At 43.0% G+C, this 17,071-nt stretch overlaps 1 protein-coding gene across 2 annotated transcripts in view; it reads right to left on the reverse strand.

Moving 5' to 3' along the window:
- Positions 1 to 17,071, reverse strand: part of CPEB4 (cytoplasmic polyadenylation element binding protein 4) — a 388,153-nt gene that overhangs the window by 227,347 nt on the left and 143,735 nt on the right. For both annotated transcript variants that reach the window (XM_086931574.1, XM_086931573.1), the window contains exon 3: positions 3,976 to 4,026. In XM_086931574.1, the coding sequence (XP_086787700.1) occupies positions 3,976 to 4,026 (51 nt within the window). The remainder of the gene's footprint in view (positions 1 to 3,975; positions 4,027 to 17,071) is intronic.

Here is a 17,071-nt window from a genome sequence, read left to right on the forward strand (position 1 = left end):
ACTTTTGATCTATTTCAGAGCACAAGTAGCTGCTCACTCCGGGCGGGAGCAATGCCAGCTCCTACAGCACGTGAGGAATTGGCAGGGACCTGGCTGGCTCTAGAGTTCCCCCTGGGGCTCAAAACAAGTGAATACTGGGTACCCTGGGTGGCACTAGGGCACCCATTCTTAAGAATGCGCATGGGGTCCACTGGGCAAAAAGAGAATCAGGTAGAGGGGCCGCATAACCTACCCCCTCTTTACTTTTAGTAGTGTGCCTGGGGGGCGGGGTCCTTAGGGTATATTACGGCTCGGGGAGGGGGACCATGAGGCCGCCGCTCCTGTTTAAAAAGCAAAGATGCCCAGACGTGGGTCCCTTGCTTGCTGTGCCTGATGAAACGGGTCCCAGGATCCTTGTTTCTGGTCCAGGGAGGACTAAGCTTGGCAGTTCGGGCTGGACTTTTCCCAAGAGGAGCAGGGTCAAAACTAATTTGCATATGACTGGGTCCAAACTGGGTTGGGGTAGTGAGCAAAAGTACAATGGATTTAAACCAGATTCCTTGACTGGGGTGAATGTTTGATTCATTCAGTATTCCATCCATCATTTGTTGCTGCATCACTTTTCACCCTTAGTGAGAGATGGGTATGCCCAGACGTGGGTCCCTTGATCACTTTGCCACTGGATTTAAGCTACTCTGGCTGAAGAGGGGTGTTACCCCCAAAACTGGTCACAGGATGCAGGTTTCCAGTCCAGGGAGGACCCAGCTAAAGTTCGGGCTAGACTGTTTCCATGAGGAACGGGGTCAAGATTGATTTGCAAATGACTGGGTCCAAACTGGGGTGGCATAGTGAGCAAAATAAGGATGGATTTATCACCGATCCCTAGACTGGGGGTGAATGTTTGATTCACTCAGCATTCCATCCATCATTTGTTGCCGCATTACGATAGTACCAAGGTGGCACTCAGGATAATACTTTAAACGACGCCAAGAAGGGAGATACAGGTCTTCATTAATAGAAGTATGTGGGTTGTTATAACTACTGGATGTATATTGCTTGATATTACAATATGGAGGTAGTGCAAATCTGTAGTATATCTCATGGAAGGGATATTACGATTGTTCTTTATTGAGGGGTGTTATGTGGGCGACGTTGAAAATGATAGCAGTCCAGGTCAATGTTAATTGAAGGAAGTGACGTATTACGATTATTGGAGTTAAATTGAATCAGTAGATGTGTATACTATGTGGGATAATAATCGTAATGGAGGGGATTTTATGCTTTTTCTTTTAAGGGATTGAATGAGATGCTATACTCTAGAACGAAGGCATTGTGGAGACTTGGTATAACTTATTCATGCTTGAACTACATGTAAACAAAAGACAGTGAGAGATAGGAGAGACTAGTTTACACTGATTGGGTCTGTAGTTTTTTAGAATGATTCAGAATGGTAAAAAAAAAGTGTGTAGTTTGTTCGGAAAATAATCGCAAAAGATTACTGTGCAAATCCCTATTTAATTATCCTTGAGACAAAAAGCAGGGGCCCATGAGATTGCTCTGGGCGAGGCACATCAACACTTCAAAACAATTATGACTTCATTTTCATCCAAGCATAAAGCACAAGTTGGACTCGCTTAAAACTATTTGCTCATCGTGTACAACGGGAGCAGCTCTAAGCAGAGTTGTGGGTGCATTTACACGACGCAAGGAAGATCTAGCACCCACGAAGAAATTCATTAACTACCAAATTTGCTCGCAGATCCCCGACTGAACTAATTTTCCAACAAAATGGATACACTTGCAAGATTTGTTCGCCAGGTTCAAACGCCTAATTTTACCAAACGCAGGAATCGGAACAAAATGTCTCATAACAATGTGCTTTGTGAACTACGAGCCAACGCTGCAGAAAATGTTGTGAGATAAAGCACAAGGGTATGAAAACATTCCTGTAACCCCTTGGTCAGACACCAGTATATGTATTTAGCAGATGCATGGTTTAACTACCCCAAACAATACCTTGAACATTTAAAATAATCATCTTCTGGAACTGTTTTTGTCCAGAAAGGTGTACAGTGCCTTGTCTTCCAAAAAAGAACGTTAGCATTTCAATACATAGCTTGTTCCAAGAAAGAAAACATCCAATCACAGTGCTATAAGTATCCTTAGAAAATAAATAGCAACACTCCAGTACCAATCCTGGTCCTTTATAAATGGGGACAATTGGTAAATCCAACATGTGCCTGCCCCACTGCACGACCCACCTCCTTACAACCTAGACACTTCAGCCCTCATTTTTCAACATGGAAAACCAACTCAAACTAGTAGCAATTACCGAGCCATAGACCAACGTACATGTTGGAAATTAATGCATCTTGTGAACAGGGAGAACCAGAATTAGGTGTGCTACTTTTCCTTATCCTTACATTTGGCTTCCTTCGGTTCGGAGTCTGTATAAGCAGATTATCATCAACAATCCCCAATGGTGGCAGTTAAAAGCAATAAGCAAACAGGTGATGAACGTTGACAAAAAGCACGAACTTCGGTTTGCAATTAGAGGGTGATGTCTACAGAATACAAGTGCATCGATCACACAGTAAGTAGTTCTGCAGCCCTAAGAAATCCTCCTAATGCGTCAAGGAAGCGCCCAATACTTAGCGGGAGAGAATCCGGAACTTTTAACTATAGTCTTCTATTGTAATAAACTCCACCTCAACCTGCTGTGTACAGGGTCTCAACTTGGCTGTTTCGTGGCAAATGCACAAAACATTTGGCTTGCTTTCAAAGATTAGTTACTTACTCCAAAAGCAACGAGTGGACGTGCCTTAAAACCCTAGAAAAAATAAGTCTAGAAAAAAAGCCAAAATGAGGGATATAAAACAATAAATGTAAAATGGATGCACTGGGATGATTTTTGCTAGCATAAATAGTACACGAGTATCAGACTGCTACTCTCAATCAACTTAAAAATCGCAGAGTAGACCTGGCATTCAGATGTGAAACGTGTCCTTTCCTATGTATATGGACGTCTAACAGTTTCATGGTTGAAGCTAGAAGGATGGATGGGTACAAGTAGATCGGAAGTCTAAGTAAACAAATAGCTCTTTTCTGAAGCATAAAGAACCTGGAGTCAACTGGATGGATTTGCTGAAGTAGCAGCTACTTGGAAAGCAGCATTTTGGGGAATCCTGTAAATCAAGAAACAGCGATTTACAAGAATCCTCACTTCAAAGAGTATCTGTCAACATGGCCAAAACAATGATGAGATTGCACCAAGAACTTGGCTTGTTTGTTGCAGGTACCCTACCGTAAAAAAAAAACTGTCCCACAGTGTAGCTTGACCACAGCATCCGACACAGGTAAGGATTTGTGACAACTGTTCCGGGTGGCTAGTATGGATGTGGATTATTTACCCTATATCTGGTTGAATATATGTATTAGTGATGAGGTTTGTAAAGCTAAGTAACATAACCGGAGTAATCAACGTGCTTTGAGCAGTATTTATTTGGCAGAAGATACTTCTCTCACATCCGTCTCTAAAAATCTTCTTTCGTTTACCACCAGTCCTCCAGTCAATTTCTGAACATTCCTATTCCTGGATATTTTTGTTCTGGCATTTTCAGTCTCGAGGTCACATTTTCACAGGGTGCATTTACAAATATACTACACAAATATCTTTATTCAACACTTGTCCTAGACATTAATACCATTAAAGCAATGTTATATCTCATTGAAGTACATAAACAGACTTGAATGAAAAACGAAACCGGTGAGTTGCACAGAAGCGCTTTCAGCAGCCTCATAGTTTGGACAAGAAAATCTATTTTCTGTGTCAAAGAGAATGCTCTAAAACACTACACGACCCAACTTAAAAGGCGAAAAGACACATACCAGGACATCGTATTAGATAGGGTAAATGTGGCACAAGGCACCCACTGGCACATTTCATTTAGAGTAAAAAAAAAAAATTAATCCAAGTATATCAAAAACAGCACTTACCAGTAACTGGAAGAGGGTTGTCAGACCCAGGATGAGAGTAGTTTAGGCGACCTGAAAAAGAAAAAAAGGATTTTATTAAAAGCGCAAGCATAGTGTACATTCTCTAATCTCCTGAAGATGATTTTAAGTTGCATACAAGTACAAATTAATTTATCAAGACTATAAAATCTATATCACTGAAAATAAAATCAACTATCTAGTGCTGGGACACCATGATATACCTCAAAAAACAACTTTTATATTTTTAATAAGAAAAGATCAAGCACTAGTGGTAGATTAGGTACAAGCAGCGATACTGGAATATTCTTCAATTGAGGTACAAATTACACCAGAGTTGAATACATTTTGCAGCAAAGGATATGCAGTTTACACCAAAAGATAAGGTACAATGCAAGGCATTTTATGTGATTAAATAAAGCAAGTTCTGTAAGATTAGCTGGCTATTTTGACACTGTATCAGGTCTATCAAAAAAGGGATCAGATGCTATATGGTTAGAAAGTAAAGAACACAACACATACAGGAAATCCTTTTCAAAAGTCTACTCCCCTCCAATGAATGATTTTTTGAAGCATGGAATGATAGGATAGCCATTTTATTTACACTGCCCTTTCCACCTCATTTAGTAAAATCATTTGTGTAGATTATATAAAAAGGTGCACACAGTAGCAAACACGGCGAAATGTGCACAACTTTTTATTTTTTAAGTTTGTTTCTATCTTTTATTCTGCGTTACCCAGTTATGCATTTAGCCTGTGTTGACATCACAGCACATATAAAAGTCCCTTTTTTCATTAAGAAACGTCTGGAGAACGGTATTATACATTCGATATTATTTCCGTATCTCACTGCAATATCAGAATTTAAGACTGCACCTTAAAAGACCAGAAGCAAAATGCTTGGAATTCTTCCGGCGCTTTAAGTTCCCTCTTCAAATAACTATTTCATAACAGTGCATTTGACCAAAACAAGAATTGCCTAAACAGTTTAACATAACATTTTCATGACCAAGAACAATTCTTTCTTTCCTGCCTTGTTTGAATAAAAAAAATGCTTTTAGGAAAAACTGTGCAGCAAATGCTGGATCACGTGATAAGCGTGACACACCCACTAAAGGCCGCAGTGACAGAATTTAATAATCGAATAATTTCAGTGGCTGGAGTACAAGTGTAAAGAGAAACTGAACGTAACTAATTATTTGGTTTCCACAATCTGAAGAAAGAAGATTCCCGTAGCAGGAAACAGAGCAGCCTCAATTCTAAAGTAGATCAGGACACACACAGCCTCAAACATTTGGGTAACCATATTTAGGACACTGTTGAGTCATTATAGTGAGAGCACAGGTATGAGAATGAGGAAGATGTTGCTTCTTGCACTTAATTAGCCATCAGTGAGCACTACACAGTTGCAAAGGCACATCCCCTGTGAATGATGTCACTGCCTCGCCGTTTCATTCAGTTGAAGTTATTTCATAGTCTACGATCATGTGTGGATAGGTAGGAAAGGCGGCTTTACATAATATATTTTTTTTAAATCAAAATACACCTGAAAGCTGCAAACAAGAACATGAGAATATCAATAGGCATACAAGGCAGAAGATTAAGGGTTAGTAGTTTGTGCAGTGACGGTACAACAGAAGCCATGTCAGCTGTACAGACACGAGCAGCCCCACTGACCATAGTGCTACTTCTAAATGCATCAAAGAACATGGGTACAAGACGTAAAGGCAATAATTTTATATTGCACCTCAAAAACGGAACAACGACGTGTTCATCAATGAGCCAAAGACTCCTGTCTACAGCTCTAGAATCAGTGACAAGAAAGGGGGCGTGTACAACTGTAGGAATGTGTGAAGTTACTTTGAAGAGTGCTGCTGCCAAGGATATTTATGGTAGAGCAGTACAAGAAAATGCAGGTTCAGAATCCGATGCAAACAATTGATAATTTGCAGATAGGTTGCATAGTATTTGACTCGTGAGGTATTTTTTTATAAATGAAATTGCATGTTTTTCAAATGTGCCCAGCAAGTGAAAAGGGGTTCTTCTGCCAGCAGTAGGTAATCTGAAAATAAACACCAACCCACCTCTGCATCAATCATCCTTTTGGTTAAAGATCAGCATTTAACAATTTCATTGTGTCAAAAATGACCTTTTTGATGTGGTCACCTCCACATGCATTTCAATGGAAACTAAAAGGAGAATAAGCAGTGAGGGGGATCCAAGTTAAAACCTATGAATGATGCATTCCAAGAGCAATGCTATTCATAAACTCTGGAAATGTAGTTTAGGGCCAGAGCAATGTACTGTACGTGCAAAAAACTGCTTTCCCGCTGAGAAACAATATAGGACAAAACTAAAATTAGTTTCATACCGACATAATGAGCTTCCATCACAGCAGTGGTGGCCTGATTAGCACTGCGGTGTTTTTTTTACGTCTTTGTAATGTTGAGATGGACACAATAATGATCCTGTCTCGTGGAGGTGAATAGGTTTGATCAGAATTGCATAATTTCCATTGAGGTTTACAGTAGGAATTAAAGCTCTAATCTCTTGGTTCTGTGATCTGGATTGCAAAAACTATTTGCTGGAAAAAGCAGGTGACCAAATGAATGTCCCTGATTGTGTGCCATTTTTCAATTTCAACAGCTTTTTCTGACATATCGGTTTTATCTATAGTCCCATGCTTACCGACCACCAGGCACTCGTCACGATCTATGGAAATCCCAAATGCAAGATGCCCCCCAGGATCGAAAGGTGGGGCCTACGGCTACAAGAGTACACCTTCACAATCGTCCACAAACCGGGGAAGGCAGAGAATCCAGCCGACTACATGTCCCGCCACCCCCGAGAATCCTCAGAGACTGCGCCTTCCATCGCGGGGGAATACATTCACTTCGTGACTGGGCATGCTCGTCCACCGGCTATCCCCATGCACACCATCCAGGAGGCGACCAATCAAGACATCTTACAGACAGTACTGAAGCGCATCCAATCCAATAGGTGGAGATACCACCCGCAGGAGGAAGAGGAAGACCCCGCCATCAAGAAAGAACTCCAGGCCTTCCGACACGTCTCTGACGAACTCTCTGTAACCAACGATGGCCTCCTTCTGAGAGATCACAGACTAGTCATCCCGGCGACCCTGAGACTAGGAGTAATCGACCTCGCTCACGAAGGCCATCGAGGGGTCGTATCCACCAAAAGAGCAATGAGAACGCGTCTGGTTTCCAGCCCTTGACCAGATGGTTGAGGACACCCTGAAAGACTGTCTCCCCTGTCAAATGACCAGTCACAGTAACCCACCTGCGCCTCTACAGATGGCCCCACTGCCCGATGGGGTGTGGCAGGAGTTCGCCATGGACTTTTATGGACCCCTGCAATCAGGGAAGTACGTAGTTGTCATCATGGATGAGTACTCCAGATTCCCGGTAGCCCAGTTCATATCATCCACCAGTGCCACCTGTACCCTCAAGGTACTTGAAGAAATCTTCGCGACATGGGGCGTCCCCAAGGTCATCAAGACAGATAACGGACCCCCGTTCAACAGTCACGAATTCAGCGACTTTGCGAAGCACATGGACCTTCACCACCGCAAAGTCACGCCCCTCTGGCCCCAGGCCAACGGCACTGTGGAGAGATTCATGTCCACCATCAAGAGAACATTCCAGCAAGCCACCGCTGAGAAGAAAGATCTGAGATCAGCGCTGAACGAGGTCCTGTGCGCTTATAGAACCACTCCACACTCTACAACGGGCCAGTGCCCTGCCACTCTCATGCTCGGGAGGACAATGAGAAATCGGATCCCAACATGGGACGGAGCTCTGAGGAAGCCCCTCTCGGACCAACAGCACAAAGATATGGCCGCAACAGATCAACGCCGCAAGGATAAAATGAAGGAGTATGCTGACCACAAGCGAAGAGCCCGGTCTCCCTCCCTGAAGGAAGGCGACAGTCTTTGTCAAACAAGAACAGCGCCAAAAGACTGACTGTCGCTTCAGGGACGAGCCTCTCACAATTGTACAACAAAAGGGCACCATGGTGACCGCAGAATCGGAGAATCGGCGAGTCACCCGCAACGCTTCTCACTTCAAGAAGTGCCCTCCTGAAGATGATGAAAGCACAACCAGAACCCTCACGCCTGAGGGTCGAGACAATCCTGAGTCTGTCGCACCTGACACTGAACATTCATCGGCAAAAGAACCACCAGCTGAATGCGCTGTGTCCACATCGGCAAGACCCCGACGTCACGTGCAGCCTCCTAAGAGACTGATTACAGAGATGGACTAATCTCTATTTTCATTTGTCATTTTATTAAGAAAGGGGGAGATGTGAAGAAGTCAGCAGTCCAGTAGCTGGGGTGGGCGGAGTCAGGTGGGCAGAGGGGAAGAGGTGGGGACAGGACAGGAAGGGGGTTAGTTAGAGTAGGGACGGGGAACTGAGTAGACGTGCTAATAAAGGGTTGAATAGATATCACAGTGTCCGTGTATCATTGTAGTAGGACACTACACCTATGTAGATTTTGGAACAAGGGCAAATGATGGCGTAAACAACATTTTTAGTTCTGCAATTGGTAAAGCCTGTATGTGACCATGTTGTGTTGAGATGTTGAAAAGTTTTACCCTCAATAGTTGTGTCGCACGCAATGCAATTACCACATCTGTGGTGTCCTTCGATGGGTTTAAGACCCCATTGAGACAACAAGTCACTTTTTGGTTTGGCTATTCTTATGTCTGCACGGACTATTTGTTGGCCAATATTTTGATTTCTTTTAAAAGCAAATATTGGGCGGGGAATAGGTGTATCCAGTTCTTCGAGTAAATGCCAATGTTTTAACACCATTTGACGTATTTTGTGGGTTTCAGCACAAAATGTCGTCACACAAACCAGGTTCTCAAGGTCACGCTTGATTTTAGTTTCAAGAAGGCACTCTCTGGGTGTGTAGCGTGCTCTCTTGAAAGAATGTTTCAATAATTTTTTGGGGAACCCCCGTTGCGTAAGTTCCTCACAGAATTTCTGCCCATGTTGGTCGAATTGTGCCAGCTCCGAACAATTCCTCCTAATGCGCAGGAGTTGTCCGTACGGCAAGTTAGCCCTCAAATTTCTAGGATGCGAGCTGTTGTAATGGAGTATGGTATTTTTGTCTGTGGCTTTCTTGAATAGGGAGGACTTAAGGGAGCCTCCAACATCTGTTATTTCCACATCAAGGAATGTCATTTTCACATTGCTGGAGTCAACCGAGAATTTTTTGTCCCGGTGTCTGGTATTGAGCCACTGGTGAAAGTCACTCAACTCGGTGTTGCTCCCCTGCCACAGGAGCCACACGTCATCGATGTAACGATACCAGTGCACAATATGATGTTTGAAAGGGTTATTTTCCTCCACAAATCTTTTCTCGTATTCGGCCATATATAATACAGCCATTTCCGGAGCATAAGGGCACCCCATCGCGGTGCCCTTGATTTGCAAAAAGAAGTCGTCATTAAAACGGAAGTAGTTTCTTTTGAGGGTTATTTCGGCCAATTTCAAAATGAAAGAGGTGGGAACTCTATGGGGTCTTTCCCTTGAGTCTAGATAGAGTTCCAACACCTCTAGTGCCTCGTCCTGCGGTATCTGGGTGTACAGCGACGTGACATCCATCGTCACCATGAGTTGTGATGTACGATCGAACTGGGTCCCTTCTACCTTGACTAGAAAATCAGTCGTGTCCCTTAGATAAGATTTGACTTTGGCCACGAAAGGTTTTAGGAAGAAATCCACGTATTTTGACAGTGGCTCTAGACATGAATCACAACCCGAGACGATCGGTCATCCCGGGGGATTCGACAGATTTTTATGAATTTTCGGCAAGAAATATGCCACCGGAGTTCTTGGGCATTTCTTAACCAAGAAGTCGCTTTCTTTGGGACCAAGAAACCCACTTTCTTTACCTGTATTGACTGTCTCCAAGATTAGTGACTGAATTTGTTGTAGCGGGTCCTCCTGCAGTTGTCTGTACCATTCTTGGTTGTTTACTTGCGAGAACCCTTCAGCTAGGTATTGTTCTCTCGGCCAAATCACCACAGCACCGCCCTTATCGGCCTGTTTTATTATTACCGAGGGGTCTTCCTTGAGGTTTTTCAAAGCTAGTCGCTGTCCTTTGGAGATATTATGTTTAACAAATTTCTGGTTGTTCTCTAGTTTGTTGATTGAGGACAGCAGAATTTGTTCAAAAGCATGAACCTGTTTCGGAATATTCTGGTTCGGTACAAAGGTGGATTTGTTCCTAAGGCCCGTTGTTTCCATGTTGGTACTTGGAGGTTGGTTTGCAAAGAAAGCTTTGAGTCTGATCTTACGGCAAAATTCTATTGCTTCCAATATGATCTTTGTGAAGTCTGTCTGTCTAGAAGGGACAAATTTAAGTCCTAAATTAAGGACAGATTCTTCTTCTTTTGTCAATGTCCGGGTAGATAGGTTCACTATGGTGGAGGGACCCTCTACTTTTTGTAGTAGTTCCTCCTGGTTCGCATTTCCCATGCTGGTTTGAATCTTACTTTTTGTTGTTGGCCTTTTTCTAAAAAAGGAGTTTGTTTCTTGTTATTGTTCCCTCTGCTTTCAGTGTTTGCATTTGCTGGTCAGACAACGCAAGAGCGAGGTGAGTGTAAGCGAGACTCCGAAAGTACTATGACAAACTTAACATCTTTAGCTCGAAACTAAGGAAATCTCCCCTTTCATTTCAGCGTGATTGATACACACGCCTTTGTGAATATCGCGGAGGAATCGAACCTTGGTCCCCGCCATTGACTAAAACTTCGCACAGAGAACGTTAAGGAGAAAACGGCATGGCGACCGGCGTTCTCCGCTCTACCTTCTAACAATAGGTATGTTATCAAACACTCCCTCGCATAACCTTACTAGTCCAGGGTGTCAAAGTAGATTTTAATACTGAGCACAACGTTTGTGCCTTACAGGTACCATCGTAATTCAACTGACCACTGAAAGGATCTAGACACAGCCTCACCGTCAGATCAGACAGAGGTAGGAAACTTGTGCCTTTCCAGTCTGGAGTCAGTCATACTGTGCTGCTCCCGGGTGGTTTAGTAAGCATGTGAATTAATTTTTTTGCAGAACTGATCTTCTGTTATATTGAATATCTGCGGCTCACAGCCCCTCGTGAGCAATTGGACCACGAGACCATATCGCCTCTACACGAAGGTAACTAGTCCGGTAACTCTTAGCGACCATAGGGGGTCGACAAGTGTCTAATTATCATTTATTAAAACAAACTTCCTTTATATCCTTATTTGTTTAGATCAACTACAATGAAAGAGCCCTGAGGAGAATCTGCGATTCTTTACAGATTCGAAACGCGTCGGCAAACGGCAGACAGGCACTATAAATTATCTGCCCCTGAAGAGATTATTCAGTATCTCTGAATTGACTGCTAAACAAAAAATTCAATTTTTGTTGCCTTTCTTTCACTTTGTGGTTTTTGAAGTGGTTAGCAATTTCGCAAAGAGTAACTATTTGTGGATATAATCACTATGCTCTTTTGTAAATGAAGTTTGTGCATAATTGTTTGTTTAACTGTATATATGTTAATTGTATAGTAGTTGTAAATAGGTGTTATTGTGTTTTGTATAGTTTTTGTAAAGTGTTCTTCTCGCCTTTAAATTAGGTCAATATCACTAAAATAATTTCAAAAGGGCTAAATAAAATTACCCTTACAAACAATTGATTCATTTTTGTTTGTTGTCTCAAAATGTTCAGAGACTAAACAGTTGAGAGGGCTAGCAACTTTCTTTGTTGTATGATATATTTGGTCCAGCTGCCCCCTCGTCCCAGGACCAGACTCCGTTGTTTTACACAAAAAAAAAAAAGTTGATGGTCGAGGCAGTTAATTAAGGCTTTAGGGAGAATTGGTGAGAAAACGGCGTAAAACGGGCTTGCTAGTAGGAGAAGATAACGTACTGAAGGTGAACGTGAATACACTGGTAATGAGGAGAGAATAGAGACGCGGTGCGTGCCGGGTTGGTGAAAGTATCATACCGGGGAGTTAAGGCGAGACATCAGAGTGAAATGTTAATTTAAGTTCGTGACAGAGATAGTTAAAAGATGATTAAAAGGCGCGAAGTACAAGTGAGAGTTAAAAATTGGGGCGGCGCGGTGATTCAGTTGGTGAAAGTATCATACCGAGGAGTTTAAGCGTGACATCAGAGTGAAAAGTTAATTTAAGGTCGTGACAGAGATAATTAAAATGCGCGAAGTTCAAGTGAAAGTTAAAAATTGGGGCGGCGCAGTGATTCAGGAGGTCCCGGGGCTTACCTAGGGATTGAGACCCTGGCAGGCTCGTAGGAACGAGCTGGAGGGAGGTAAAGTGAGCGGGCTGCCCTGGAATAGAAACTGGGGAATTAATTATCAATGTTCCAAAAGCGTGAAGCGGTCGCTGGGAATCGGGAGGAATTAACTGCTTACCCGAATCGGGAGCCTTTGAGGTACGCATCACACAATTAGGATCGCGTAAGGGTTTGGGAAGGAACCTAAAAGATAAGTGATTGAAAATAAATATGAGCTCTGTACTAATGGAGCGTCTTTCATACAGGGTAATACATAAAGTGACAAAAGTTCAGGCTTACCGGTCAAGTCGGTATGTACTACTTCCTCTAGATGCGGTGGCATGTTTGGAGGAAGGGGTTTGCCATTAAGAATTAAGTAGACTGCTCCCCATTGGTCGAACTGGGACTTGGAAATAGAAGAGGGTATACGAGTGTGGGATATGGCTAGCAGGGACATGAAAATAGAAGAGGGCATAATGGTGGGGCAGCCATATTGGAGTGGGGGAAGTGGGGATTACGAGGTGGCGAAGTGATGAAAGTGATAGGTGACTGTACGGAAAAGGATATAAGGAACAAGATACATTTGTATTTAGACTTCCTCAGGGAAGGCAGACACGTTATATACATCCAGATGGTCAGGGTGTCATTTCCGATTATAAGTCCATCAACATAAATCAAATCAAAGAGGTCCAATCCTCTTGGAGGTTTAACCCAGAGTTCAGACTGTCCGTTTTGAGGATCCATTTCAACTCCTCTTTGTTTAGAGGTTTTGTCAGGTCACCACCTCTTTGTGGTACTGTCACTTGGCTGATCACTGTCCAGCGAATGTCATTCTCACTGTGTCCTTTGTCATTGAAATGTTCGACCAGTGGGCCATTAGCCGTTCTGCATCTGATCCTGCTTCGATGTTGTGAAATCCGGAGTTTGATTTTCTGTTTCGTTTGGCCCACATAGATCATATTGCAGGGACAGAAGATAGCATATACTAGGTTACAGCTGTTAAAGTTTGTGAAAGTTTTTAAACGATTTTTCACATCTTTATAGACCAATTCCTTACAATCAATTGAGAATTAACAAACAACACAAGTACCGCATTTAGAGTGCCCTATCAGTGGTGGTAAAGACCATAAATCATTTAATGTGGTACTAGTAGTGGTCGTTGAAGGGAGAGCTGCCCTCACCAGTTGTTCTTTAAGGTTTTTACTCTTTTTGAATGCAAACATTGGTGATTCAAATTAGAGTGTTCCAGAGTTTATAATGTGCCACTATTTCTTTATACTCTTGCAGATTTTGTTGGAGTCTATGGAGAATGTAGTGACACAAACCAGTTTTTCAGTTATCTTCTTGGGTTTGGGCTCTAACAGTGTCTCACGTGGGTAGTACCGGGCCCTTTTCATTGCATTTTTAACCAGGCGGCGTGGGCAGCCCCTGGATCTCAGTTTAGCTGAGAGTATGCTGGCCTCATTAAAATACAAAAACCACAGTTAATGGACAGAGTGCAGAACAATGTCATACATTCACCCCAGTACAGAGATCTGGGCCTAAATCCTGAAGACAGCTGGAATGCCAGAAACCAGTCCTCGGAAGATTGTTTCCGGTCCAGGGAAGGCATGGCTTGGCAGTTCGGGCTGGACTGTTCCCATGAGGCACAGGGTCAGACTGATTTGCATAAGGCCATGTCTGAACTGGGGTGGTGTGGAGTGCAAAAAAATTATGGATTTAGGCCCAGATCTCTGTACTGGGGTGAATGTATGACATTGTTCTGCATTCTGTCCATCAACTGTGGTATTTGCCTTAGTCACCCGAGTGGGATGGGTATGCTCAGACGTGAGTCCCATGCTCTCCACACCACTGGATTCAAGCAAGCCGGGCTGAAGACGGCTGGAATGCCAGAAAACGGTCCTCGGAAGCTTGTTTCCGGTCCAAGGAAGGCATGGCTTGGCAGTTCCGGCTGGACTGTTCCCATGAGGCACAGGGTCAGACTGATTTGCATATGGCCATGTCTGAACTGGGGTGGTGAGGAGTGCAAAAAAAACATGGATTTAGGCCCAGATCTCTGTACTGGGGGGAATGTATGACATTGTTCTGCATTCTGTCCATCAACTGTGGGTTTTGCATTGGCCTCATTAAAATAGTCAGTCTTTTGAAAACAGTTCCTTCTAAGCCTCAGGAACGGTGAAAATGGTAGACTGTCAGTGCTCTAGGATGAAACTGTTATAGCTAAGTAATGTGTTTCTCTCAGTGGGCTTGCGAAATAAGGAGGTGAAAAGCAGCTGAATATATCCAAAAGATTTGCGAGGGTCCCTCATTATTCACGGACCTTGAAGACATTACTACAGCGGGCAGCTCCAACCTCTCTGAAGATTTAGAGAAACAAAGGAAGAAATATGTACGCTTAGAATTAATGACACTAATGCTTACAGAATACTTGAGATCCAATACCATACCTCTAGGACTGCAAGTTAGGGATATTCCAGGAGTATTCACGGACAATCCCAAATATAGCACTGGCTTCAGCCACATAGGAACAACCTGTTCCAGACATCGGCTGGTTTTAGGTATAGAAATAGGGTCTGAGGAACTTAAAAAACTAGGCGATATCATCAAAGACTTAGAAAAACAAATTAGTGATAGCAATACTGTCCCTGAAGCTAAGAAACCACTAGAGAAAGTTGAAAAAACTGTACTCGAATATCACCGTATCGAACAAAATAAAAAATCAAACAAAGTAAAGAAAGATATAAAATCCTCTACTCCAGAACGAATCTATCCCTATCTCCATAAAGATTTTTATACCAACCGTAACTTCAATCATAACCCCCAGAACCCTAGACCCTGGGGCCGCTTCAATAAAAGTAATACGCTTGTTGGATTCACTGACTCATTAGCCGATTCCTCAGACAGCTCAGACTCTGGAGAGGGGAATAGTGCCCCCACACGTAATCAGAACCCCCATTATTTAGCGAGAGGCAGCTCAGAACCCCCCAAGAGAGGAAGAGTAAAACAACAACCAAGATGGTTCAACCCCCCAGGGGAGAGACAAACCAGACAGAAGTTCTACCAGCGGTAATTGACACTGTAACTGAGGACTTGACCATTCCCTTGTTTGATTTATCCAACCACAGTCTCTCTAGCCAAGAAATATCGATCCTAAGTAAAGGTTTATCCTTTGTGCCAACCACCTACCCTAACTTCCTTGAACTTCAATCTGAACTACTTGGGTTCTTCAGGAAGATCAGACTTCGGGCATTCTTCGACCAGAACCCCACCCAACCCAAAAACACTATCACACCCTTTAGACCATCTTCGACATTCTCACCTACATCCAACATGATCCCCAAGGAGATCATCACCTTTGAGAAAGTTCTACTTAAAGAAACCTCTGACTTGGCGAAATCGCATCTTTTCATTCCATATAACATTTCATTAGATGAAAAAATGGCAATCACCTCATTACGAAATAACAATAACGTTGTCATCAAACCAGCCGACAAGGGCGGGGGATAGTCTTACAAAGCATTGACGACTACAAATCAGAGCTTCACCGCCAAGTCTCCAATACAGACCACTATTGCACACTGTCGACTAACCCAACCAAAGAACTACAAAAACTCATCAATAAAATCACGACAGAGGCACACGAAATTGGTTTTCTCAAACATGAACTCAATTTCCTGAATGTTACCAATCCCAGGACACCTGTAATCTATACCCTCCCTAAGATCCATAAAAGACTAGACACTCCCCTGGTAGACCCATTGTGTCTGGCTGTGGATCGGTCCTAGAACCACTTGGAAACTATGTCAACTTTTTCCTACAGGGCTTTGTTCCTAGTACCATCTGCTTTATCAGAGACAGCATGTATATGATTATCCTAATTGAGAACCACCCCTTTGACCCTGAAAACGAGACTCTGTGTACCCTGGACGTAGAGTCTCTTTATACTAACATCCCGCAAAGAGACTCACTGATGGTTATGGAACAAATATTTAACAGCAGACCACGCCCACACACGGTACCCACGTTATTCATCATACAACTCCTTGTGATTTGCCTTACCCAGAACTTTTTTTTGTTTGATAAACAATATTATCAACAAGTAAGGGGTACGTCCAAGGGTGTTATTTTTGCACTGACCCTGGCTATCCTTTACATGGACTGGCTGGAATGCAATACCATCCTCCCGATCACCAACCCATTCTATCAGGGGTTATTAACGTGGAAACGCTATATAGATGATATTTTTCTCATCTGGGGCAGACCTGTTGATGCCCTTACAGATCTTCTACACTGGCTCAACAATAATTGCAATGGCCTGACCTTCACTCTCACACATAGTAAGGTTACCATCCCCTTTCTTGACCTCTGCATCAAACATAAAGATGGTCTGCTTTTCACCTCCTTATTTCGCAAGCCCACTGAGAGAAACACATTACTTGGCTATAACAGTTGTCATCCTAGAGCACTGAGAGACAGTCTACCATTTTCACAGTTCCTGAGGCTTAGAAGGAACTGTTTTCAAAAGACTGACTATATTAATGAGGCCAGCATACTCTCAGCTAAACAGATCCAGGGGCTACCCACGCCGCCTGGTTAAAAATGCAATGAAAAGGGCCTGGTACTACCCACGTGAGACACTGTTAGAGCCCAAACCCATGAAGATAACTGAAAAACTGGTTTGTGTCACTACATTCTCCATGGTCTCCAACAAAATTCGCAAGAGTATAAAGAAATAGTGGCACATTCTAAACTCTGGTACACTCAAATTTGAATCACCAATGTTTGCA

This window comes from Lissotriton vulgaris, chromosome 7 (assembly GCF_964263255.1).
Source record: "Lissotriton vulgaris chromosome 7, aLisVul1.2, whole genome shotgun sequence".
In the NCBI taxonomy this organism is placed as follows: Eukaryota; Metazoa; Chordata; class Amphibia; order Caudata; family Salamandridae; genus Lissotriton; species Lissotriton vulgaris.